Source organism: Melanotaenia boesemani, chromosome 2, assembly GCF_017639745.1.
Source record: "Melanotaenia boesemani isolate fMelBoe1 chromosome 2, fMelBoe1.pri, whole genome shotgun sequence".
NCBI lineage: Eukaryota > Metazoa > Chordata > Actinopteri > Atheriniformes > Melanotaeniidae > Melanotaenia > Melanotaenia boesemani.
In genome coordinates, this window is record NC_055683.1 from 6,713,168 (window position 1) to 6,740,899 (window position 27,732).

The 27,732-nt window shown below is 41.9% G+C and overlaps 1 protein-coding gene across 6 annotated transcripts; it reads right to left on the minus strand.

The window, feature by feature from the left end:
- Nucleotides 1-290: 290 nt before the first annotated feature.
- On the minus strand, nucleotides 291-27,216 carry LOC121653750 (NACHT, LRR and PYD domains-containing protein 3-like). Of its 6 annotated transcripts, XM_042007413.1 has the most exons (15): nucleotides 27,157-27,216; nucleotides 25,954-26,022; nucleotides 23,907-23,991; nucleotides 23,504-23,623; nucleotides 23,174-23,305; nucleotides 18,059-18,137; nucleotides 17,703-17,922; nucleotides 15,760-17,563; nucleotides 15,514-15,678; nucleotides 10,860-11,024; nucleotides 9,233-9,400; nucleotides 7,577-7,750; nucleotides 1,878-2,039; nucleotides 1,373-1,419; nucleotides 291-1,219 (listed from the first exon to the last, which is right to left on the minus strand). In XM_042007413.1, exons 3-15 carry the CDS (start codon nucleotides 23,948-23,950, stop codon nucleotides 678-680), a joined length of 3,822 nt encoding a protein of 1,273 aa, XP_041863347.1. In that variant the 5' UTR covers nucleotides 23,951-23,991; nucleotides 25,954-26,022; nucleotides 27,157-27,216; the 3' UTR covers nucleotides 291-677. The 6 variants fall into 6 exon arrangements, 4 of the variants coding, with proteins under 4 accessions (XP_041863347.1, XP_041863355.1, XP_041863364.1 ...); XM_042007421.1 differs by lacking the exon at nucleotides 25,954-26,022 and having other exon boundaries at nucleotides 27,157-27,200; XM_042007430.1 differs by lacking the exons at nucleotides 1,878-2,039; nucleotides 25,954-26,022; nucleotides 27,157-27,216 and having other exon boundaries at nucleotides 23,907-24,069.
- Nucleotides 27,217-27,732: the final 516 nt, after the last annotated feature.

The window sequence follows — 27,732 nt, forward strand, 5'->3', positions numbered from 1 at the left end:
GTTGATGAGATGATGAGATATGAATTCTGAATTAAGATCTAGAACATGGTAGAGATGATTTAGAACAGGGTTATTCAACTACAATTTAAAGTGGTCCAGTTAGAGAAAAATCTTTGGAGCCAAGGTCCAGGAGATTACACGCACACACACATACACACACACACACACACACATATATATATATATAGTGCTGGGCAACGATTAAAATTTTTTAATAGCGATTAATCGCATGACATGAGATTAATCGCATATATATATATATATATATATATATATATTAATATAGACACTTTATAGTTCTCAAGATGACATAAATTCTAGGACAAGTCATGAGGTTTAAATTTAGGAGTTACGGTTCTTGTGTTAAACATCCAATATTTGACCAAAATGTTAAAAACAAAATAAAAAATGTGAACAGCAAAATTATTCTTTAATTCTTTGTTTTAAATATAAATGTAGACCTGCAAAGTCAATTATTCAATACATAAACGAATGTCATAAAATTCCAATAAAGACAAAACGAGAAAAGCTAAAATTAAAATACTTTGAGGATTTTGATTTCTAACATGAAGAAGTGAAAGATGTTTAAACAGAAACTGATTGGATAATTTAAATGAATTTGAAACATGTGTGTGTTCAGCAGTCACCGTTTCTGTAACAGGACCACACTCATAAACTCAACATAGGAACACTGAGGAAGCAGAGGACCAGATTGCAAATCCTGGAATCAGGGGTTGAATGAATGTGGTGTCGAGAGTGTGGAGGTGGATCAGTGTGTCAGAGCAGACTTTATAGAAGGACAGAGTGCCAGCAGGGCAGTCCACATACACTGCTACTCTTCTAGAGAAGGATGAGGAGGAGGAAGAAGAAGAGAAGATGGGTGTGCATCTGTTGTTGTGACAGACAGAGTTACGACCATCATCATCACAGCACTCTAGACTCCACGACTGATCGTTGGAGCCAAACACACACACTTCATCTCCTCTCCTACTGATTCCTCTGTAACTCAGTGATATAGAAACATCTCCTCTCCACTCGACTTCCCAGTAACAGCGACCAGTCAGAACACTGCTACACAGCAGCTGAGGCCAGACATCAAATCTGTCTGGATGATCAGGATATGACTGAAGCTCCTCCATGCGTGTCACCTTCCTGTTGTTGTCAGACAGTCTGAGTTTCTTGTTTACTGTTTTTGTGTCAATTGTAAGTTGACAGGAATCTGATGAAAAAGAACAAACACAATTTGGCTGCAGTTATTTATCTATTATTGGTTCGAAACTGATGGCAGTTAAAATGAGTGGTGTGACAGTGGAGATGGATGTCATTAATTAAATGAAAAGCTGTTATGTTAATTAATGAAAAACACACTTACACTTCCTCAGACCTGGTCTCAACCATCGTTCTCCAGCAGGCTCCCACCTAAAAGGAGGACAGGCGGTCAGAGCAGCATCGTCTCTATCATGGACATCTCATGGCTTTCATACAAGCATAGTTCTTCACTAATCCATTGGATCCCCAGTCAGAATGGAAGTCAGTAGCCTCTCTAGTGCTAATGACAATATTGATTTGTAAATTGATAGCTCAATAAAGGAGGGACTACATCCCTTGGCTGGCCAGGGAACATCTTGGGATCACCCTGGACGAGCTGGCAAATATGGCCAGGGAGAGGGAAGTCTGGGCCTCCCTGCTTAGGCAGCTGCCTCTGCAACCCAGCTCAGGATGAGCAGTAGAATATGAATGGATGGATGGTATTAATTGTGTAGGGTTGTAGCTTTTGTGTTTGCGTTGTGATATTTTGTATCGCTGTGACACTGCAGGGCCTCCATACTTCCTCTTCTATCAGACAAATTGTGTGGATGGCATCAGATTCTTCATACCTGAGTTTGTGTGAATCTTTCAGTGCATCCAAGAGCAGCGTCACTCCTGAGTCTCCTGGGTGATTGTAGCTCAGGTCTAGCTCTTTCAGATGGAAAGAGTTGGAGGTCAACGCTGAGGCCAGAGCAGCACAGCCTTTTTCTGTGATTAGACAGCCTGACAAGCTGCAGAAAACACACGACAAATATTCAGAGAGAACAGCTGTACTAAAGCTGAATTTGTCCCATTCACCAATATCTTCTTGCAAATGTTCCTTACTTCTTTTGCAAGTTTGAAAACAAAAAACAAACAAAAAAAACTCACATCATTATACCATTTCACAAACTTGTAAATATTTTTATATATTGGATCTGAGATTGATGTATACCAATCTCTTTGTAAATTAAAAAGAAGTCCATCCATACATCCATTTTCTGCTGCTTATCCAGAGTCGGGTTGCGGGGGCAGCTGCCTAAGCAGGAAAACCCAGACTTCCCTCTCCCCCGCCACATTCATCAGCTCATCCGGAGGGATCCCGAGGCATTCCAAGGCCAGCAGAGAGATGTAGTCCATCCAGCGAGTCCTAGGTCTTCCCCGGGGCCTCTTTCCGGTGGGACGTGCCTGGAACACCTCACCAGGGAGGCGTCCAGGAGGCATCCTAACCAGATGCCCGAGCCACCTCATCTGGCTCCTCTCAATGTGGAGGAGCAGCGGCTCTACTCTGAGCCCCTCCCAGATCACTGTGCTTCTCACCCTATCTCTAAGGAAGAACCCGGCCACCCTGCGGAGAAAACTCATTTCGACCCCTTGTAATCGCAGTCTCGTTCTTTCGGTAATTACCCACATCTCATGACCATCGGTGAGGGTAGGAACGTGGATCGACCGGTAAATCGAGAGCTTTGTCTTTTGGCTCAGCTCCCTCTTCACCACGACAGAATGATGCAGAGTTCGCATCACTGCAGACACCGCACCGATCTGCCTGTCAATCTCCCGCTCCATCCTTCCCTCACTCGTGAACAAGACCCCAAGATACGTAAACTCCTCCACTTGGGGCAGGACCATATTGCAGACCCGGAGAGAGCACTCCAGTGTGAGCTGAATCACGGCCCGATGAAGCCAACAGAACCACATCATCCTCAAAGAGCAGAGATCCAATCCTGAGGCCACCAAACCGGATCGCCTCAACACCTCGGCTGCACCTAGAAGTTCTGTCCATAAAGGTTATGAACAGAATCGGTAACAAAGGGCAGCCTTGGCAGAGTCCAACCCTTCACTGGAAATGATTCTGATTTACTGCCGGCAATGCGGACCAAGCTCTGACACTTGTCGTACAGGGACCGGACAGCTTGTACAAGCGGGTCCAGCACTCCATAGTCCCAGAGTACTCCCCACAGGAGTCCCCGGGGGACACGGTCGAATGCCCTCTCCAAGTCCACAAAGCACATGTGGACTGCTGCAGCGAACTCCCATGCCCCCTCCAAGACCCAAGAAGTGTAGAACTGGTTCACTGTTCCACGACCGGGACGAAAACCACACTGCTCCTCCTCAATCCGAGGTTTGACTATCAGACGGACCCTCCTCTCCAGCACCCCTGAATAGACCTTACTAGGGAGGCTGAGAAGTGTGACCCCCCTTTAGTTGGAGCACACCCTCTGGTCCCGCCTCACCCGGGGACATGGTTGAAGCTCTGCCGGAGATGGGAGTCGAAACTCTTTCTGACAGGGGACTCTGCCAGACGTTCCCAGCAGACCCTTACAACATGCTTGGGTCTACCAGGCCTGACCAGCATCCTCCCCCACCATCTGAGCCAACTCACCACCAGGTGGTGATCAGTTGATAGCTCCACCCTTCTCTTCACCCGAGTGTCCAGGACATGCGGCCGCAAGTCCGACACGACTACAAAGTCGATCATCAAACTGCGGCCGAGAGTGTCCTGGTGCCAAGTGCATATGTGGACACTCTTATTTCTGAACAAGGTGTTCGTTACGGACAATCCATGATGAGCACAGAAGTCCAACAACAAAGCACCACTTGGATTTAGATTAGGGGGCCATTCCTCCCAATCACGCCCCTCCAGGTCTCGCTGTCATTGCCCATGTGTGCATTGCAGTCCCCCAGCAGAAGTCCCCCCCCCCAGGACTCCAAAAAAGGTGGGTACTCTGAACTGCTATTTGGTGCATAAGCACAAACATATGCACGTAATCCACTAGACTTTTGCTAAGATTCAGATGCTGCACCCAAAATGATCATTTTAGTTATAATAATCAGTTTAATATCACATAAAATCAAGCATAAAAAGTATATCTCATTTGTGTCAACCTTTACCTGGTCAGTGCCCCTGCCTGGCCACCCATCTAAACTTTTCTAGACTCGCCCCTGCATAGCTGAAGTATAAATCATTCCTACCACCTGTCAACTACTTTATTAGAGGAGAGCTCCCCTGATTTGTATTTCAGAATCGGTTTATAATTTCTCTCCCTACATGCATGGCCCCTAAGTGATCAGACCTGTCTACAACATCTGCACAGCACCAATGATTAAGTGAAGCCATCCTCTTGTTTCTGTGACAGTGACATGATTGACATGAGACTGATAAATGTTCCCTCCTCCTCCTTACTTGCACATACCAGGTGCAATCCATCAGCGCTGACTGCAGGGGTGGAGCTGAATGATTGTATATTTGGGCAGGTGCTTCCTGGGTGGCGCTGTGACAGATCATTAGCTGTCGTACCACTTTCTTTCCCCTGCCAGATTTTGGCATGCATCTTTAGAAGCTCGGCACATCTTCTTTAGATGCTCACACTGGTATAACCTCTTTGCAGTGGGGTAGACCACTAATCACTGAGGTCAGGTTAGAGTCACCTGCGACTTCATTATTGCGGGTCAGCCAATTTGTTGGCTGATCAAGCTAAACGCTTGGCGATTTCATATGCCTTCCTGCAGTATGCCTATGAAAACTGCATGCCTTATTACGACGGTTGTCCTGCTGCTGTGATTTTAATACTATCAAATCAATAACAACATGGATTTGTATGAGTGTGTGTGTGTTCCGGTAGGCTGGTGAACAAGTGTTCACCCTCCATCCCGGTTCATCTTTATGGTCATTTTGTAGTTTGAACCCTGCCCACCAGTTTTCCACTTCCAATGCTAAAAAAACATTGTTTTACTTGTGAATCCGTCTGTCCAGGTGCATTATTAGAACCTGCAACCTTTCATTTTAATTTGCTGTGGTGTAAACTCTCACTCAGCAGTCGGCGTTGTCAACATAATAGCGCATCCAAAAACAATACTTTTGGTTAAATATGTACCAGTGTTAATCATGAACCGCTAGCTTGCTCCTTCTCAGCTAAACAATTAACAAATGCAACAAGACAGATTTTGCTAGCTACAGAAAAGCTGATCACCGACAGCTGTCATGATTCACAAAAGGAGAGGGAGTGGGTGAGGAGGAGGCTGCCACACTGGGCAGAATGAAAATGACCAGAGCAACGACGTTTGTGCAAACTACGTGAAACACATTTTTTTGTTTGTTTGTTTTGTTTTGTTTTTTAAAGCGAGAAAAGTGCAGGTTTTGAACCCTCTCACCAGGAAAGTGTGGGTTTTACAACATCCTCATCTCCCATGGGTGTGATGCCCTCAAATCCATGCATGAGCCAGCCAACTCACCTTTTTCCATATTGGCTCTAGACCAGAGGTCCCGAGCCATGGTCCTCAAGGCCCAATATCCTGCAGGTCTTAGTTGTCACCCTGCTGCAACACACCTGATTATTTTGCTGTTTAAAACATTTTTAGGTTGTCTCTTCGTGAATTTTTGCCTCTCCAACAACATTCCTCTCCATGGCAGAATCCATTACAAGCAGGGGTGAAAGTAAGCCTGTACTGTGTACCACTAAAAGATTCACTGGCGGTACGCAGTACCAGGAAGATGGGAGAGTGGCTGCCTGCCATAAAGGCCTCAGTCAGAACTAGTCACGTCTGCACTCTGAGTCAGACAAGAGATGCAGTTTTCATGCAGTTTTGAAAACTACTTTGTGTTTAAAAATTCCTTCATTCCAATTTGTTTCTGAACTATCAGTGTTGTTTTAGTCCATACTGGATGGAGCTTTGACCGGGCATCTCCCTCTCTTCCTCAAGGCTCTTGCCCTGCTCCCCCCCTCAGAGAGCACCCCGCCTTCGAAACGTGAACCACGTGTTATGTCTTTACGTTCGTTGCTGAATGCTCTGATTAAAATCAGTAAGAAAGTAAGCAGTTGCTTCGTGTTTTATTTTCATTTTTTTTTTATTTTTCAATTTTACCGGCACAGAACAAAAGTGCTTAACAACTGGTGCATCTACTTCCCAAACACAGCAATTGCTATGGAGATTAGTGAGTTTGATTTAATGCACTGGGACGGTTTCCACAATTGGTCAATAGACACCAAGAACCCACCGGAACAGGACAAAATTTTTAGTTGGACAAATGTTTATTAATGTTCCAATTAAAATAAATAGTTTAACATATTGTCAAGTGTTTTTAATTTTTCCTTACTCCATAGGCCTACATGTAGCCTACAGTAAAATATTTAAATGGTTTTACTTGTTTCAGTTTTGAGTTTGTTATTTTAAAATGAATGAAGTGATAGAGCGATAAAGGTTTTGGAACTTGTACCGGCAAGAATTCAAAACTATTTTTACCCCTAATTACAACTATATGCACCTATATGTTAATTCAGTCATTTAGCAACTTCCAGCGACTTTTAGGACAGCCAATGGCAACTTTTCTTACTGAGGAGTTGGCAATAGTGCAGAGAATGTGTCTGAGCATGAAGAAACAAGACCAAGCTTGAACACAGGAGATTTGAACCTGAAACAGTAAAATTAAGAAGAGAAGCAAGTTTTGAAAGGAAGAACAATATAGTTGAGAGCTAGTAGGGACTTTTGAGTGTGAGAGCAGAGTTTTGAAAGAGAGCAACATGATATTTGTGACAGTCTGTTCTGTTGCTCTGCTCAGCTTAACTGTTTCCACCTGCTGCTGTCACCAGCTCCAATCAATGCAGCTTCACTCCACTCGCTCTTTGCGTTTATGCCTGACTCTCCAGCACTGTTTCTAGGACTGCTGTCCTGGTATCGACTCGACTTGCCTCAGACCATTGCTTTCGCCTCTCAGCCCCGGTCTGGATCTGCACCCAGCTCTCACCTGAACCATTTTCCAGAACTTCCATCTGCACTGAGTCTGTGCTTTTTCTCCTCCACTGCATTCATAGAGCCTGTTGAGATCACTTGGACAATTACGTGTTTACAAGTCTCATGCAGTTTCTGCCTGCACTGTTGGTCCAGTGATTGCCTGGCACATGTGAGACCTGGGTTTGAACTCACCCTGCTATAATCTCTGATCCTGCACAACCTGCCTTAATAAAGACTGTTTAATGATTCATTTGTGCTGCTTTTGGGGCCACTCATTACCCTTTACAATTTGAGCATGAAAACAAGAAATCTTGCTTTCTAATCGAACAGTTACTATTGATTAAAGACAGGAAAGGGAAATACCCTCATACATCGTAGCTGGCTTAAGATGCCAGGGGATTTAGCAGCCTCGAGCACAGGCTTTATGACAGGATTTATTAAACCTTCTTTCTGGAATATCCCACTAGTCTGATATTGATACAAACACATTTCCACAGGTATTTAGCTAGTCATCAATAGTTAACCAATTTTCATAATTTTTTCAATGACTAAACCTCACCTGAGAATTTCCAGTTTACAGTTTAAACTCTCCAGTCCACCACACAGATGCTTCACTCCTGAATCCTGCAGGTCATTGTTGCTCAGATTCAGTTCTCTCAAACTGGAGGACTGGGAGCTGAGAGCTGAGGACAGAGCTTCACAGCTTCTCTCTGATAGGTCGCACACACTCAGCCTGAGGACACAACAGAAGAGAAGAAAAAACTATGTATGAGATAGAAATTACTCACCCCTCATGTTTGTGAAAGCTAAAACACAGACAAAAGCGAAACACTGGTTTCTAACTGTGTCATCATACCCAAAGATATATCATGAAGGAAACGGAGATTCAGCATGGTGGGTGAGAATTTTCAGCTTTTAACTTTAGTTTATTACGGTTTAAAATTTGATTTTTACAGCAGAAGTAATTAAACTGGTAACTAAATTTAGAATCTAATCAATGACGTTGATGAAGTTCAGTTCAAGACTTCAAAGCTGGCAGTGACCAACCATGTTTAACATGTAATAACAGTAATAGAAATTATAATAATCTTCATTTAAAGGTGCCTTTCAAAACTCTCCAAGGTCACCTTACAAAAAACACAACACAATAATATAATAAAAGATAGACAATACAGTAAAAAACACATTTTCACGAGGGGGAAACCAGTCTGAACAGATGTTTTGAGACATGATTGAAGGTATAAAGATGTTATTGTACACATGTGCTGAGGGAGTGTGTTCCCTGAAGGGGGCAGAGCAGCTAAAGGATCTAACACCCAATGTCCACCGGTGTGTGTGTGCCACTTTCCAGTGTTGCATCAAAATCTGTGACCCATCAGAATCTGTGACCACAGGGGGCAACAATGCACATTTTTCTGCATGTGCATCTTAAAAGACAAGCAAAGAAAATACATTTTCATAGCTATCAAAAATGGTGACCTAAGTCACCCCTCTTATAGTCTGGGCTCTTCTGGTATGATATGTGATCTTCACATAGCCAAGAACACAGAGATCACCATTTCTGATAGCTATCCGAATGTGTGACTTTAGTTACAATGAACTCAGACCTAAACACGCGTGTCTTCGAAACTTTGCTTGTCTTCTAAGACTTACATGCAAAAAAATGTACACTATCGCCCCCTTGTGGTCACAGATTCTAACGAGTCACAGATTTTGGTGTAACATTGCTGCGCCGAGGTTTCGTTACGACCTCCACAGCGGGTCAGTCCGCCGAACTGTATCCGCAAGATCACAAAATCACAGGACAGTTGGAGAATCTTGTGATTCTTCACTTATAGGATGAATGTCTTGTCAGCCATCATAGGGCGGAAATAAAAAAAAAAACACTGAAACCCTTTGACCAATTAATGACATCATGTTTATATAGTTTAGCAGCGTAAATCTGCACTTAGGCTTTTATTTTAAAAATTACAGGAAGCTTTAACACTGCTCCCGTGTCTGATTTTCTGTCTGGTCTATCTGAACTGCTGAGCTTGGCGTGTTCTGGAAGCTTTGTCAACTATCGACTTTGCAAATATGTTTAGCATAGAGCTGCAACGAAGCTGGGAAGCTTCTTCACCAATCTCAGGAGGCTGCAGTGCACATGCACACGGTGGAAATTGGCTGTTATGATAAAATGTCATCCCATGCTGCGCTAATATCTAAACAACCTCACCTGAGAGTTTGCAGTTGACAGTGTGGACTCAGTCCAGAGAGCAGCTTCACTCCTGAATCCTGCAGACTGTTGTGATTCAAGTAGAGGGATTTCAGAATGAAGGACTGGGAGCTGAGAAATGAGGACACAGCTGCAACATTTCCTTCAGAGAGGCCGCAGACACTGAGCCTAAAACGGGTATTGAACAAATAGATATAATTTGCATTAAACTGTCATTACATTCAAATTCTGCTTTCAAGTTTACCTGTTATATATATGAACAAACCTAAAATTCTACGCTTACGAGAATGTGTCAGATCATTAGCGTAGCTCATAATACGCCAGTGATAACACATACATGCATGCAGACATCGATTTTGACCAGTAAACAATAGAAAATATCCCCTAAATGAGCTGATGTTCAGACCTTTGAAGTATTGTTTACTTTTCTGTCACAGATATTTTGGCAACCTACGTAAAGTCAGTAAAGGGTTAAATTATCACTGCATAAAGTAATACTTTAAACACAGCGCACGCTCGTTCACACCGCTGCAGATGTCAATTACAGAAATTATCTGAGAATACAACTATAGCAGGTATCAGAAGGGGTGAAGAGGAGGAAAATAAGTGCCTTGTGAGAGATTTTGTAGCATAATTTAACCAGAAATGGTTTTCAGAGATGTTTGAAACATTAAGATGCGAAAGTCTTATTAAGTTTTGGCCGTTCGTATGCACGTTAACAGAATTTTGGTTGGATGAAACCTCAAAGGTTTAAAAACAGGCTCCACAGTGACATTTTCTTAAAATGCAAAGCGAATCCTGTCGATGTAAAAATGAACTGAAATCTTTTTGTAAATAATTACGTCCGCCACGTCTGTTTGCATTTGCACATTCAGGCTCTGTGTACACCGGCAAAAAGCATGACAACAAAATAATGTTAGGTCTCTGTTCTCTTTGTGCTTATTTGGTCTCTTAAAACAAAACCTGTCTTTTTTTTTTTTTTAAGTCAGCACACCATCAGTGAAGACACAGAGATTACATGGACTAGATAACCAACACACCTCTTAGCTATATGAGCGGTTGTTAGGTCTGATGAGGATGTCGTTTCACCAGCAACTACAGGCTTGGCATGCATGATCATTTCTAGCCCTAGTTGTGTTTTCCTTTTGCATGGAGGTAGTTTTCATTACATTAAATTACATTTAGCAGATGCTTCACTTTATTATTCCTTGGGAATTATAAAATACTTCATGTCTCTGTTCTTATTCATCCTTTTTCATCTGTTTGGATGGATGGAAACAAAGCAGTTAAATTAAAAGTGGAGAAAAGGTCCATCATTTCATGTATTTCTACCAGAATTAAATAAAAATCTTTTTCATCCCGAGTTCATGTGTGATCTATCAAGTATAGATTAGACGAGAAGAAAATATTAATTATTTTCTATCTATTCATCCATCTTCTACCTGTTCTATTCCAATGCAGGGTTGCTGGTGAACTGCAGCCTATCCCAGCAGTGACTAGGCACCCTGGATGGGTTGCCAGTCCATCTCAGGACCAGGTTGTGAAAATGTTTAAGATTATTGCATCTTAGAGACGGCATGAAAATGAAGCAGTAGATAAATATATCAGTAAAGCAGAGAAAACTAACCTGAGAGTTTCCAGTTTACAATGTGAATTCTGCAGTCCAACACACAGCGGCTTCACTCCAGAGTCATTAATACTCAAGTCCAGTTCTGTCAGACTGGAGGACTGGGCGCTTAAGACAGAGGACAGAGCTTCACATCCTTCCTTTGAGAGGATACAGCTTCTAAGTCTGAAGAGAAATTGTTGAACATAAGTAAGAAAAGGTCACATTTTATGTTTACTGAGTTTAATGGATTTTATGGTTGTTGCAATTGTACAACCAAACAGTAAAACCCAGAAAAGAAAACAAAACTTTTTATTACCTTACAAAAAAAAAAAAAAAAAAAAAAAAAAACAACTAAGAAGACAAATCATAAGAAGCAACAACATCATCAGGATCAATTAAGAACACAAACAAGACTAGGAACAAGTAAATGAAAACATGGGTGATTAAACCCGCAGGGTAAAACAGTAACTCTGTAAGAATAAGGGTATTTATGCATGTGGGTGGATTTGAGATTGTGCAAATGCAAGTGAGACCCTCAAAGAAACAAGGACCAGCAGCCACTACTAACCTTGAAATTCAGGCAGCCCACACAATTTACATTTAACTTTAACAAATACGTAAAAACTAAGGGTGTCAAAAATAAGATGTTAATAGCTGTAACTAATTCATGTAATTAATTGCGTTCAAATTGTTAAATGCATTTAACGCATGTGCAGCATCTGTCATTCATAATGGCGAGACATGGAGATGTCTCGAGCCAATATGGAAAAAGGTGAGTAGGCTGGTTCTATGGATGGATTTGAGGGCATCACACCTGTTAGAGATGAGGATGCTTTAACACCCACAATTTACTGGTGAGAGGGTTCAACACCTGCACTTTTTCTGCATTTAAAAAGAAAAAAATTAATTTTCATGTAGTTTGCCTAAACGCCACTGCTCTGGTCGTCTGGTGGCAGCATCCCCCTCCCTCTACTGTTGTGAATCATGATGGCTGTCTGTGATCAGCTGATCAGCTTTTCTGCCACTAGCACCGTCTAGCACCGTCTCTCTTGTTGCATTTGTTTATCGTTCAGCCTAAAAGGAGGAAATTAGTGGTTTGTGGTTCACACTGGAACATATTTATCCAAGTATTGTTCTTGGACGTGCTAGCTTAAGTTAGCAACATTTATCAGTTTCATATCAATCAGATCCATGTCACTGTCACGGAAACAAGGGGATGTCTTAACCTAATCATTGGTGCTGCGCAGATGTTGGAGAGGCAGGTCTGATCATTTAGGGGCCATGAATGTAGGGACAGAAATTATAAACCAATTCTGAAATACAAATCAGGGGACTTCTCCTCTCTAATAAAGTAGTTGAAAGGTGGTAGAAAGGATTTATATTTCAGCAAAGCAGGGAAACCCAGACTTCCCTCTCCCCGGCCATTTACCAACTCGTCCAGGGGGATCCCGAGGCATTCCCAGGCCAGCTGAGAGATATAGTACATTCATCGTGTCCTGGGTCTTCTCTGGGTCCTCAGCCTAGTGGGATGTGCCTGGAACACCTTACCAGGGAGGTGTCAAGGAGGCATCCTGACCAGATGCCCGAGCTCACCAAGCTTCTCACCCTATAAGGGAGAGCCCAGCCACTATTTGGAGAAAACTCAGCCACTTATATTTGTGATCTCATTCTTTCGGTCACTACTCACTGCTTATGACCACTGGTGAGGGTAGGAACATAGATCGACCGGTAAATCAAGAGCTTTGCCATTTGGCTCAGCACTTTCTTCACCACAACAGACCGATGCAGAATACGCATAACTGTAGACACCGCACTGATCCACCTGTCGATCTCCTGCTCCATCCTTCCCTCGTAAACAAAAGAACAAGAGACACCGAGATATGTGAATGCCTTCACTTGGGGCAGGACATTATTCCCGACCCAGAGAAAGCACTCCACTCTTTTCTGGCTGAGAACCATGATCTTGGATTTGTAGGTGCTGAATCTCATCCCAGTTGCTTCACCCTCGGCTGTGAATTGTTCCAGCGAGAGCTGATGATCATGAGCTGATGATAATTTTGCGGATAATGAAGCCAACAGAACCACATTATGGTTCTGTTGGCTTCATTATCTGCAAAGAGCAGAGACCCAATCTTGAGGCCACCAAACCAGATCCCCTCAACGCCTGGGCTGTGCCTAGAAATTCTGTCCATAAAAGTTATGAACAGAATCAGAGACAAAGGTGCTCTGGCACCAGTCATACAGTGACTTAACAGCTTGTACAAGAGGGACCATATACTTTCAGATTCCAGGACCTCTGAATAGACCTTACCAAGGAGGCTGAGGAGTGTGATCCCCCTGTAGTGGGAGCACAACCTTTGATCCCCCTTTTTGAAGGGGTGGACCACCACCCCAGTCTGCTAGTCCAGGGGAATTGTCCCCAATGTCCCCGCAATGCTGCAGAGCTGTGTCAGCCAAGACAGCCCTACAGCATCCAGAACCTTAAGGAACTTTGGGCTGACCTCATCCACCCCTGAGGCCCTGCCACTCAGGAGCTTTTGAACCACCTCAATGACCTAAGCCCTAGAGATAGAAGCACCCATGCAAGTGTCCGCAGACTCTGCTACCTCATTGGAAGATGTGTTGGTGGGATTGAGGAAGTCTTTGAAGTATTCCCTCCACTGGCTCACAATGTCCCAAGTCGAGGTCAAAAGCCCCCCTATCTCCACAGTATATAGTGTTGATGGAGCACTGCTTTTCCCTCCTGAGTGTCGGATGGTGGACCAGAATCTTCTTGAAGCCATGTGGAGTTCTTGAAGACATCCAGATTCTCCATGGCCACTCCAGACTTTTTCAGCTTGATGGCATCTCTCGCTGCTGGTGTCCACCAACGAGTTCAGGGATTTCCTCCATGACAGGCACCAACAACCTTACGGCTACAGCTCCAGTTGGCCGCCTCAACAATAGAGGCACAGAACACAGCCCACTTGGACTCAATATCCTCCGCATCACCTGGGACCTGGTTGATGTTCTGCTGGAGATGGGAGTTAAAACTCTGCCAGACTTTCCCAGCAGACACTCACAACACATTTGAGTCTGCCAGGTCTGACTGGCATCCTCCCTGACCATCTGACCCAACTCACGACCAGGTGGTGAACAGTTAACAGCTCCGCCTCTCTCTTCACCCGAGTGTCCATGACATGCCTCAGCATACAATGTATAATTTAAGACCCGATACTGACCCTTAGGGACAGGCACCAAGTTGAGGGGCAATAAGTATGGCCAAACCTGTTCTGCGCCTCTCACCGGGAGCAACTCCAGAATGTGAGAGTGTCCAGCCCTTCTCGAGGACAGTGGTTCCAAAGCCCAAACTGTGCATCAAGGTGAGCCCAACTATATCTAGCCGCAACTGCTTAACCTCGAGCACCAGTTCAGGGTCCTTCCTGCCAGAGAGGTGGCATTTATTACTATCATGCATATTTTAATTGATTAATTTTATTATTTGTAATAATAACTATGTTTTTATAATAATTTCCTAATGATATTAATACATTAATATCATCAGCAAACAGTATTAATTTCAGTAATTTGGAGACTTGAAATATGACCCTTGGGGGAGCCCACCTCCACACACTCAGACATGTGTTCACCCATTTTTACAAACAGTTGTATCTCAGACAGATAACTGGTGATCCAGTACAGCACTGCTACCTCGATGCCGTACAGCTGCAGTTTCTTAATGAGTATTGAAGGATTTATTGTATCGAAAGCTTTCCTAAAGTCTACAAATATACCAATTACATGTTTTCCTTGATCTATGCATTTATTATTTCTTCTGTTACTTCCATCAGTGCCAGTGATGTTCTACCTTTTGCTGTAAATATGTACTCATTGCTGTTATGACAAGTCATGCAACATTACAAATTTTACTATCAAACCTGACTAAGAATCCATGGATGCACTCTCTGCACTCCAGATTGTAGCCCCACCTCTTCTGTAATAAAATTACCTCACACACACATACTACCCAGTTTTCATTCAAGCCATATAACATCTTACTGGTACTATAACGACCTCACTCATACACTTATATAAACTCTCATATACAATACTTTTTTCATTGGTTCCCGTGTCTAGTGTATTTTGTATGTGTGTGTGAGAAGCCACTGAATCCAAATAAGAAGATTAACAAGGGGAACAAAGACACTGAGGTTTAAACCAGGATGTCAAACACAAAGTAGAGCATCATTTTTTAAACCAACACTGTCCTTTTATGCTTTGTACATTTCTTTGTTTTGTATAAGGATGCGTTTGTTTATATTTTTAAATACACTCCTAGTTAACTGTGTTTGTGATAAATAGCATCAGGTGTGTGTGAAGGCTGTTCTTTTGGTGTTGGAAACATTTGTAATGCATTTTAAGAAGAAAATTAATAGCTAAAAGTTACTGCTAAAAGGCTGTGTATTCATATGATGCTGTTAAGAACCATTCTTCTTTAGGATGCCAGGCTAATCTGCTTTGTTGACTTTAGTTTATGATCAGTTTTTTCTTAATTTCTGCAGTAAATACACATGAAACAATGAAATCTTGCAAATGGGGATGAGGCAGTTTTAAAATGTTTAAATTATGTCATAGAGACAGTATATGAACTGAAACAGTAGGCAAATATGTCAGAGCAGCAGAAAAAACTCACCTGAGAGTTTTCAGTTTACAGTGTGGACTTAGGAGTCCATCACACAGCAGCTTGGCTCCAGAGTCGTACGTACTCAGGTCCAGTTCTGCCAGACTGGAGGACTGGGAGCTTAAGACAGAGGACAGAGCTTCACATCCTTCGCTTGAGATGATACAGCTTCTCAGTCTGAAGTGAAAAATACTCAGAGAATTAATAATCTGTCACAACAAAGTCAGCAATATGGTTGTACATATCCTATGTCCTTACAGAGCTTTATTGGAGGCTTTGACCACTGGCAGAAGCTTTAGAAGAACCTTCTCTGAAGGAGAGTATTTATTCAGGTCAAACACCTCCAAATCTTCTTCTGATGACAGTAAGATGAAGACCAGAGCTGACCACTGAGCAGGAGACAGTTTATCTGTGGAGAGACGTCCTGATCTCAGGAACTGTTGGATCTCCTCCACTAGAGAGTGATCATTTAGCTCATTCAGACAGTGGAACAGATTGATGCTTTTTTCTACATGTTGATCCTCACTGATCTGCTCTTTGATGTACAAGACTGTTTCCTGGTGGGTCTGGGGACTACTGCCTGTCGGTGTCAGCAGGCCTTGTAGGAGACTCTGATTGTTTTGGAGTGAAAGGCCCAGGAGGAAGCGAAGGAACAAATCAAAGTGTCCATTTGGACTCTTTAATGCCTTGTTCACAGCACTATGATGAAGATTTGTTAGATTTTGTTTGTTAAATAATTTAGACCACACAGAAACTTTAAGTTGTTCCTCTTCCATCAGGTTGATTCCAGACTTGATGAAGGTCAGATGGACATGAAGAGCAGCCAGAAACTCCTGAACACTGAGATGGACGAAGCTGAACACCTTCTCCTGGTACAGTCCTCTCTCCTCTTTAAAGATCTGTGTGAACACTCCTGAGTAAACTGAGGCTGCTGTGATATCGATGCCACACTCTGTCAGGTCTAGTTCATAGAAGATCTGGTTTCCTTTCTGCAGCTGATCAAAAGCCAGTTTTCCCAGAGACTCAATCATCTTCCTGCTCTCTGGACTCCAGTGTGGATCTGTCTCAGCTCCTCCATCATACTTGACCTTCTTGACTTTGGTCTGGACCACCAGGAAGTGGATGTACATCTCAGTCAGGGTCTTGGGCAGCTCTCCTCCCTCTCTGGTTTCCAGCACATCCTCCAGAACTGTAGCAGTGATCCAGCAGAAGACTGGGATGTGGCACATGATGTGGAGGCTTCGTGATGTCTTCATGTGGGAGATGATCCTGCTGGCCTGCTCCTCATCTCTGAACCTCTTCCTGAAGTACTCCTCCTTCTGTGGGTCAGTGAACCCTCTGACCTCTGTCACCATGCCAACACAGTCAGGAGGGATCTGATTGGCTGCTGCAGGTCGTGTGGTTATCCAGAGGCGAGCAGAGGGAAGCAGTTTCCCCCTTATGAGGTTAGTCAGCAGCACATCCACTGAGGTGGACTCTGTAACATCAGTCAGGGTCTCATTGTTGTGGAAGTCCAGAGGAAGTCGACTCTCATCCAGACCGTCCAAGATGAAGACAACCTGGAACTCTTCAAAGCTGCAGATTCCTGCTTCTTTGGTTTCAGTAAAGAAGTGATGAACAAGTTCCACCAAGCTGAACTTTTTCTCTTTCAGCACATTCAGCTCTCTGAAAGTCAGTGGAAATGTCAACTGGATGTCCTGGTTGGCTTTGTCTTCAGCCCAGTCCAGAGTGAACTTCTGTGTTAAGACAGTTTTCCCAATGCCAGCCACCCCCTTCGTCATCACTGTTCTGATTGGTTCATCTCTTCCAGGTGGGAGTTTAAAGATGTCTTCTTGTCTGATGCTTGTTTCTGGTCTGTCTGGTTTCCTGGATGCTGTTTCAATCTGTCTGACCTCATGTTCATCATTGACCTCTGCAGTCCCTCCCTCTGTGATGTAGAGCTCTGTGTAGATCTGGTTCAGAAGGGTTGGGTTTCCTGCTTTAGCAATCCCCTCAAACACACACTGGAACTTCTTCTTCAAACCAGATTTTAGTTTACGTTGACAAACTGAAGTAAAAAGTTCTGAATGAACACAAAAAATAATATCATTTAGTAGACAGACTCAGCGTTTAGCAAACTGTTGTTTGTGTCTTTAGACGTCAGTAAACATTTATCATTGTCATTTATCCAGCACATTAAGTATTTACAGAAATCCTCTTACTGCTCTGCAGACGGTCAGCCAGCTCCTCCTGCTTCATTGTCCTCAGGAAGTGCAGTGCAATCTTCACAAATGCATCTCTGCTGATCCTCCTCTGCTCTGCATCCTCACCCTCTGGCACCTCCTCATCCTCTTCCTGACTTTCTGGGTAATCTGGACTCAGGACCTTCTGGATCTTCTTCAGCTCATTCTTAACAAAGGTGACAATGTTGTCCTCCAGCAGCTGGAAGAGAAACGATATGAAGGACACAATCAGACTGAGATCATGGAGCCAAGCATCAGATCCATGTTTGACACACTGACAATCCACTGGTCTACAAAGGTTAGCATGGAGATGACTAAACAGAACGAATAAATACCATAAATATGGAGTCCAGCTGTGTTTGATGCTGCTGGGTAGATTGACCACTGGGACCATCTGAGCTCTGCTGGTCCACTCTGTGAAGGAATAATAAAGAATGAGCTCACATTCAGTAAAATAGGGTACGCTGCTTTCAGTTTCTATCCAGCAAAAATGTGGAATGAACTCCCAAAACACTGCAGGTCTGTGTCCACACTTCCTTCGTTAAAATAAAATCAATTAAGTACTTTTCTGTTTAGTATTGATTTGATGACATATGCAGAGTTGGATTATTAACTTTAACTGCACTATATTACTGTTTATCTTTTTAACCATTTCCAATGTAGTAGGGAAGAACAACTATGTTCTTACTCTTGCCCTTAGTCCTTTGTTCTGACTTGGACTAAGTGCAAGAGTGTCCAAAGTCAGCCTTTGAGGGCTACTGTCCTCCAGGTTTTTCAATGTTTCCATCTGCCACATACCTGAATCAGGTCAACATTCTTGGGAACTTGACAACAAGCTGTTGATGATTTAATTTGAACACCAACCTATCTGTGTCCCTCAAGGACAGAAGCTGGACACTCCTGTTCAAAGGAAGCTCCTGTACATTTGCAATATTTCGAAAATCTAATTTCTATGAATTTGGGAAACTGTCTAAAATGAAAAAGGGAAAATTTAAACATGTCAACAGATAAAATTAATTAACTAATTAACACAAAGAAATTTATTTTCAAGGTCTTTGCTGTGACAAAATTCATTGTATTTGGAAGTTTTTTAAAAATGGATGTATTTACAACGTAATGACTTTCTTAATCCTCTTGTTTTGTAGTGGGCTTGCAGAAGCCTCTCTCTAAACACACTGTGGTGTCTCCTTACTGTGTTGTGTAGAATGGTGTGAAGAACTGTCCATTATATTCAGCAGCTTGTGCTGCATTCTTCTCTGTACAATCAGCTCCAGCAGCATTAGTTATCCCTCGTACAGAACTGCAGGTTAAATGTTCTCTTGCAGTCTGTCCTAGTTTCTAGTCTTGTCATTTTGAGTTATGTCTTGTTTCCTGTTTTATTTTGTAGAGTTTATTTTCCTTGTGTATCTTATTTGCTTTAGTTCCTCATCTTGGCTTCCAGTCATCATCTGTCACACCAGCTTCTCGTTTTTGTAATCAGTCCCTCAATATATATGCTCCAGGTTTTCTTTTGTTAATTCACTGTATGTTAGTGTTGTTGTCAAGTCTTCAGTTGTGTCTTATGTTTAGTTAAATCTTTGCATGACCTTCATCAGCCTCTGGTGTTTGTGAGTCCACTTCCTTGTTTCCTGCTGCCTTGATTCATAACAGAATGAACTGGACAAAACAGGACCCATCGGGACATCAAATTTCGTTGCTTGAGTTCTTCTTTCAAGGCCTGCTTCATTTGACAAGCCCATGTCTCTAGTGCACCATTCACCGGTGCTTCAGCGCCCAGTTCAACTCCAGCAACTCCTGACACTGCTCCTGCCAGGTCTTACACATGCTCCACCCTGGTGTCCTGTAGCTTCTCCACCTTAATCTGGGCCACCCCATGGGAGACCCTGTCTTCTGGACTGTTTTGTTTTGTTTGGCTTTGGCATTTTGTTAATTTTGTTCTTTGTATTTTTCTGCTTCTGAGAAATTTTGTGTTTGATTAAATCATTGGTAATCATTGCAAGATCCACTTGTCCTGCATTTGGGTCCAGCTTTCACGAACCAGCCTTCTTGATTAGTTTGTTCAGTCTGTAGTTGTGATGCTGCTGCAGATAATTTCACTTCCACAATCGACTTACAAAACATCTACAACATCTACAGACTTCAAGGATCTCAGTTTTCTTATGTCACACAGGTGTGTTTGTGTGCTCTCCACCCTACTCATCCCTCCATGTATAATAAAGATTAGGTGATTAGAATGACCGGTGCAACTGGGAAGGAGAAGATTTGCTCGTGGGTTGTCTTTGTTTCTCCTTCTCCTTCCTTCTGAGCGAGCAGGCAGACAGAAGTGCAGCAGGGGCCTCATTTCTCAAACTGTGCGTAGCAAAGCAAACTACAGGTGGTGTCTGCAGTGCAAAAAGGAAATGCGGCGCACTTCAGACTTTTTTCGTTTATAAATAAGAATCAACTCTAAAGTGGGCGCACATGGTGGCTACAAATGGCCCGGTAAATGGCTATGATACATATTCATCACATCATTTGTATGATGGCTCGAGAGGGAAAAATGGACGTTCAAATCCCCCAGGGGTGAACAGTAACACCTTCCATTTGGGGCTTTAGGCAAGACATTGCAGCCCACAGTAAATCATTTTGTTGAAAAGCATCTGCTAAATGACAGTGATGATGCCGGTAATGTAGTCTTATGTTTTAATGTCTAAAATAAACATGTACAGATACATCTGAGATTGGTAGCAGTTTATTTAGTGTTAAATAATATTTCTTTCTAGTTCCTGGGTGTTCCAGGTGGGTCGGCGGTGTCCTCAGAGGAAGTCCTGCAGGTGCAGATGGACACCATCATCGCTATTAACAATGAGGCCAAGGAGTTGTAGGAAATAGAGATAGTCTTGATGGAACAATTACAAAAGGATTCTGTAAGAATAAATAAATGAATGAAATCCACCTCTTGTGTGTTTCATAAGCGTTCTAGACTCCCAGTCTGTCCCGCTCTGCTGGATCTCAGAATAAATGACCAAAGCTTACTTCTCACATTTTCTTTTACTGACTGGTACATGTTGGCAACAGACTCTCCACCTCATCACCTCATCCTTGATTTTATTCTGGACCATTGTACAACGTTTGTACGTACACTAGTGTCAGAGTTTCAGTGGAGGTAGGAACATTCTCCTGCCAAGTTTGGTTTTTATAAAACCAAAAAGTTGACTATATTTGGCGTACGCTGGTTTTTGTACCTATGCCAGCTTTATAAATGAGGCCCCAGGTGACAAGAAGGGCAGCAACAAGCTCGAAACATCAAGAGCAGCATGAGCAGCATGACTGGAATGTGCAGTGGCACTGGTGCAAGGACCAAATGCAACAGAGAGCAACAGCAAGTGGCCAGGCAAAGGACTTTATTAGCAGAAGGAAGTGGAGAACTGGTTGCAAGAATGTGCATGGGTACAGTGACGGGCGTAACAGGGAGATGAGCGACAACTGGCAACAAAACCCTGCATAGAAGCATATGAGAGAGGACACCTCTCCCATATGCTTGAAGATTTGAAATTTGAAATTACCACCTTAATTACTCATGTTAATGCATAAACAACAAAGTTAGTACATATTAAAAATCTGAATTTGACATTATCGCTGCCAGAGAAGCAGATTTTGACACATGGCTGAGCCCCAAAATAACCCCACTATACTCCTTATTTATATATATACTGACTAGTGAATAACTTTACAACTGTATGGCTGAGTATTTCTCTTAGAAAAGTTGTGCTATCATGAACATTGCTAACACAGTCGCTAAGCTAGCGCTAGGCTAACGTAATGAGTTGCCTTGCCCGCCTTGCTCTTGTCGTATGTACTGTATGTGTTGAATATGTGATGCATTCACAATGGGCCAAAACTAAGTTGAGAGGTCAGTCTCTCTGAATGATGGAGTTGAACCAAATTAAGGGAAAAATATTTAATTCAATTCAACTTTATTCACACTGTATTATATCAAGTCACTTTTACAGACATTGTCTACCCACTTCATTGTGGTCCAACTATAATCCAGATAAAGCTAATCCATTATCTGATCCACACTAATCCAGTTTAAATTAACAGTGTTCATATAAAATAGTTAATAAAAATAATGACCTAGCTAAGGAAAAACTGGTCAGGTGATGTGTTTTCTTTTTGTTTTTGGTTTGGCGTAACGGCTTTGTAAATCTCGCTTTTCATCTTTCTAGTGAGCTGATTTGCTGTCTGTCAATCATTTCTGCATCCCAACCTGCCCAACGGTTGTTTATCTGTCTGTGATTGTTACGGCCACTGCCTGTTGCTGGCAGCTGCGGCTCATTCCTGCCGTTGATTGCCTGGTTTGGAGGCTCTCTTTCAGGAGTGGCTGGATTTAACACACCTCAGTCTCCTCCCTTCTGACTGGCTAATTGTCAGACCAATCAGGCTGCAGCTTACTAGAAGCCATGATTGAAAAAGATGGCTGCAGCCAGTCAGGAGGGGGAAGCCGGAATGGCTAAGGCCGCGGTCCCCTCATGTTGTGCACTGGGTGTGTTTGTGTTTGTGGCATCAGGGTGAGACTGGTTGGCGCAGGTGGTCTCATCCTGACTTTGGCAGAAATTGGTAGCACGGTTTACTGGGTGTCCGCTGTGCTATGTGGTAGTCTTGTGTGTGTGTGTGTTGGTCTGTTCGAGAGTGTGCAGCAGGATGTCCTGGCTGCTCGTGTGTGTTCCCGGTGGGAGACGGTAGAACAGTCCATTTAATTGGTCGTACCTTTTGTTTCACACCCAGTTTTGGTTTAAGCCATGCTACTTCCTGGTGTGTATTCAGCCTTCGTTGTCTTTTATTTTGTTGCAGTGTTGGGCTAGCTTAGCATTTGTTTTGTTTGTGACTACGGTCACTTTAGTTTATGGGTCTGCTGCTTTTTATTTGGTTTTAGGTTTCACCCCGACTTGCAGTTATGTTGTGGTTAGCACTCGGTGGATTTTGGGATATGTTTTGGTTTGTTTCTTTCAGCAGTCCCGCTAACCCCAACACGTATTCATTTTGTTTTCTTTTTGTTACAGGCTTTACCCTCTGTTCCACACCAGTGCCAATAAAATGTGCTCGATTTAATTGTACCACCTGTCCTCAACGGGTTTTATTTTTCTTTGCTACACCCTTCCTCATACCCCTGAAAGAAGGGTCGTAACAGTGATGGATTGATGATCTCTTCCCAGATAGCAACTGAAAATAGGCTCCAACCCTTGTGACCTGCCTTTGGAATAAGCAGGTACTACTAATAATAGCATATAATAATTATCTTTATACACAGGCACTTATTTTGAAATAGACTTTTTCCACATTAATTGCTGTATTTGTGGAACACACCCAGCACCCACCACTTCACATATGAACACAGAAATAAGAAAAAGAGCTGAGATCACATGCTACATGCTGAAATAAAAACTGTTAAGCATTTGCATACAGCTTACCTCTGATGGTCTGATTTGAAGAAGATAAACGCTTCTTTTGACACGTTGCTCTTAAAGGACACACAGCTGGGTTCAGATTCAGTGCCCGGTTTGTATTGACTTTGACGTTCAGGTTCAGGTCTTTCATAGATACTAACAGCAAAACATTGAAGCCAACATGTTCAGTTAAAGTGTCACAGCAATAAAAACATTGACAAGTTTCTCCTCTCAGTCTCCCATAAAACAACATTTCACATATTAACATAGAAAAAAAGCTAAGATCACATGAAACATGTTAAAAAGTGTTCAAAGCCACATTTTACACACTAACAACATTTCCATACATCTTACCTCTGATGGTCTGTTTTAAATCTGATTAAAAAATTCTTCGATTGGTTGCTTGTACAGGACAAACAACTGGGATCAGGTCCAGGTTCATGGTGAGGTTCAGGTTCTGGTTTCTGATGGATCCTAAAAGAAAGCATACATTTTCAGTTAAAGTGTTCCAACCATTAACATTTTCATTCATTCATTTTTTTGATAGTTTAAGAATTTTTACTCTTTGTCTAATTTAAAATCAAAGGCAGCATGTTTGGGCTCCCTGATTTCCAAAGACACACAGCTAGGTTTAGGTCCAAATCCAGGTTCAGGACCAGGTTCAGATTCAGGTTTAGGTTGATTCCTGTGAAGAAAACTGGTTTGGTGAGTTCTGACATGAAGAGGAGTCGAGGACAGTTAGAGATGGTCATCTCACCTCTGAGCCTTGCTCTGAGCCTTATGCTCCTCACACTGAGCCATGCTGCTGAATTCACATCAGATCACACACACTCCTCCCTTATCTGTGGAGGAATCACAAGTTATTCACCTGCACATCATTTGAAATCCTCCTCTCCACCGTTTATGCTTTAAAAAGATCAGCTGCTTCTGATTGGCTCTTGGCTCTGACTGTTGAGTGCAGTCAGACAGCAGTGTGAGGAAGAGGAAACCACCGTCAGCTGCTGGAATTCTTTGATTAGACCTCTAGATGGAGGCATGGAGCTGCAGCCCAGCACACAATGATGATGATGATGGACATTTCCATTCACTGACACTAACTGACTTTGAGCAGAAGCTTGCAGCTGCTAAATGAAATGGAACTTTTAAAAACAGGAAACAGGACAAAATATTTTGCAACAGAAACTAAAGAATGATGTTTACAAAAGATAAACTGGTTCCAGTTTGGCTGTAGTCTTAGTGAAGGATCTGTAGAAGCTCACAGTGGTTCTGATTCTACAAACTGGTTTCTGCAGTGCAGTGGAGCAGGTCAAAAGACTCAACTAACCCACAATGAACACTGCTAAACTTCATCATCATCAAACTGATGTCACACAGGGTTGATTGTCACGTTCGCTGGATCTCGGCCCCTAAAGGGTGCTGTTAAAACATATTGGTGCAGAAATATCCAAAATAGTGATCAAACATTATGTTCAGGCTAATTTCAGTTGGTATGGAAGTGAGAGGACTTTTTAGTGTATTTCATATCAAAATGTAAGTTTTGTAAGTTTCATTCATCTTCTTAGTCTTGTACATAATGAGTTTATAATTAAAGACTTATTACCATAAATCTAAAGGGAGAGCTACAGTTTGTTTCTTTGCTAGATGACAGCATGTGCTTACTAGCTGAATCGCTAACAAAAGTTCACATTTGGGATGCTTCTCACACCTTTTCATCATCCCATGTTCAAACAAACGTGCATGGTGTGACACACATAGTCCTTTCTTTCAATGTACAGAGAAAAATTAACAGGAAATTTGTCAGAAACACCACCTGATGTAACGCAGTGTAGCTGCTAAATACTGATTCCCCATGATTTGCATGTTCTTTCCGTGAATGCATGGGTTCTAACCTGGCTTCCTCCCACAGACCAAAGACATGCGTCTTAGGCTGATTTGAGTCTTTAAGTTATCGCTAGGAGTGACTTCGTTTGTGTCTGAGTTAGCTCTGTAATGGACCAACTCTAGCTGCCTCGCAACTCTGCATCTGAATGATCCAAGCGAAAACTCAAGATAACAAGATCAATGATCTCATTATCATATGAAAACATGTGAGCCCCCTGCTCTCAGCTTCCATATATATGACACGTATGACCACATATATGATTACATTATGTGAATGTTGGTCCATTTTCCCAGTGTTGTCATTCCATAAATATTAAATAATAGTCACCGGTGTTCTAGTTGTTTCATCTGGACTACAGCAGTCAAGAAGCTTTCAAGATTATTTAAGACCTGATGGGTGCCTGTCACTGTGTTTCCACAGAATAACCGAAACCCCTTTAGAAAAAGGAAATATATTGCATCTACTCTGCATTTTTAAAACTTATGTTAACTCAGTACAGTACATTAGAAGATCAGCACACTTTCAAATAAAAAAATAAAGATAAATTAAAGAAAAAAAACCTATAGTAATGAAAACCTAAAGTAGCCTATATCACTCTCAACACACATGAGATAATGCTACTGTAGCTGCGCCTACATCTCAAATAATTAACAAATTTTATAAAAAAGGTTAATGGAACTTCATGTCAGACTCAGTTGAGTGTTAGCACATGTTACCGTTGTATACTAATATCTTAAATCCGCACATTTGTCAGCAACTTTTTTTTTTTTTACCAAATATAGCCGTGGCTGTGCCTCTCTGCATGTGCTCTATTATTATTAAAGACCACAGGAAAAACAGCAAACTCTCAGTGATGTAGGCAAAGGTACTATTACAATCAATGTATCAGACAGAAAATAAATCATACAAAAAACACACTCACATTATGGGGAGGGAAAGGGAAACCAATGCATCCAGAACAATCACAGCTGTTTTCATGTGGTGTTGTTTACTGCATGGGTTGATAAAGAAAAGACAAGGAACAAAACATGGCTGACGCTGATTTTTAATCCCATTTCCATTTAGATAGATCTAAATAATCAGGATTTAAATGGTCCTTGTAAAATAAACTGCTGAATATTACAATGGCTATCTTTTATCCAATTTTTAAAATTCAACCAAAATTTCAACGGTATTGTGTAGAGGCAAAAAGTTACTCTGTCAAGGATGAGGAGTCTGGTTCTGAAGTGAAAAGTGATTACAAGTTTATTGAACACAGAATTAAAATACAAAGAATAGAAAGAATAGAATTGCAATTTGAGACGCTGTCCAGAGGTCTGACAGCACAGAGACAGCACACATGCAGCATCTTTTAAGCAGAATGATCACGTCACAGCACATCATACATCTTGTGAATTACAGACAAAGAGATTGTCTGTTCCTCACACAGCATTAGACACTTCAGCAAACCTAATGAGCTTTTGCATTATATTGACGCACATAAACAACCCCAGTGACATTAAGGCAGGATGCCCTTCTGGGTCATCCTGAAGGTATCTGGCTAGTATCAGATAAGTCACACAGGTCAGCGTGAACCGTTCTAAGGAATGCATCCACTTTTACGATAGCAACAGGCTACTCAGCATTAAACTCTATTACCAAGAACTTAAACAATCTGTTTACCTTAAGAGTGATCAGTATAACACAATATAGTAAAGGGAATATATGAAATTTCCACAACAATTCCCCTCTTTTGATCATAATGAAACTCATTTACAGTAGTAGATACAGTAGATGTTCACTATAAAAGTTACAAGGGGGTCTGTTAACACATATAAACTGTCTTCAATTTCGTCTACCACTGCCCTCTCTATAGACAGTGCTACAGTACAAACAACACTTTGGATCTAGGAAATGAAGACGTAGTTTTTTTTTTTCTTTTTGTTTTGTTTTTGAGAAAAACAAACTTCAGATGATCAACATGACATTTGATTCAAGTTCATGAATTATCTGTTAATCATGTAGATTTCTCTTCAAATACAAGAGTGATCAATGGTTTAATCTAAAATGAGAAATTTAAATGTTTTCCAAACGTTACAGAACAAAAATAAACAGTAAAGTTACTAAAAACAAAGCTGAAACTTACTTTTTTTTTTAAACCAGTCCACCGTGTTGAGGAAGGCTGTCCACTTGAACACAACCTCTGGTGACTTTGTAAAACGATAACACTACCCTCAGCCACTCCAGAGTTGCTGTTAGAGCAAATTCAACTTCCCTTTATTGGTTTAATGGGAAAAAATACAGCAGCAGTTTTCAGTTGCGCTTCCTTTTCTTTTGGAAACCAGACATAACCACATGTCTCCGTTGTTTGAAGTCAACATTCTGCTTTTCCAGATCCTGCAAAACAACAGAATACAGTTCTTGAAGAAATGGAGACATTTATGGTGATTTGTGACATTTAACTGTGAGCAGGGGTTAAAGCAAAAAATGATCCTGAGCCTGAACTTGTTTTTTTTTGGGGGGGGGGCATTGTGGTCTATGCTAACAATACATAAGTAAATGGACCTTGTATACGTTTTCATAAATAGAATAAAGGTTTCACATATCAGACGCTGTGTTTCAATGAATCTACCAGCTCGGTAGAATAATTTAGGTGTTTTTTTTTTTTTTTTTTTTTTTTTTTTTTTTTTTAGCAGGACCTGGTGGATTTGGCCTTTTTTGT

What these genes read in the sequence shown, in the direction of transcription:
- LOC121653750 (XM_042007413.1), bottom strand. Translation starts at nt 23,950, where the DNA reads ATGGCTCAGTGTGAGGAGCATAAGGCTCAGAGCAAGGCTCAGAG. An exon ending in TTCAAATCAGACCATCAGAG is followed by an intron (nt 18,138 to 23,173) that starts GTAAGCTGTATG and finishes ATTCCTTCACAG; the next exon opens with AGTGGACCAGCAGAGCTCAG. An exon ending in AGCTGGACTCCATATTTATG is followed by an intron (nt 17,923 to 18,058) that starts GTATTTATTCGT and finishes TTTCTCTTCCAG; the next exon opens with CTGCTGGAGGACAACATTGT.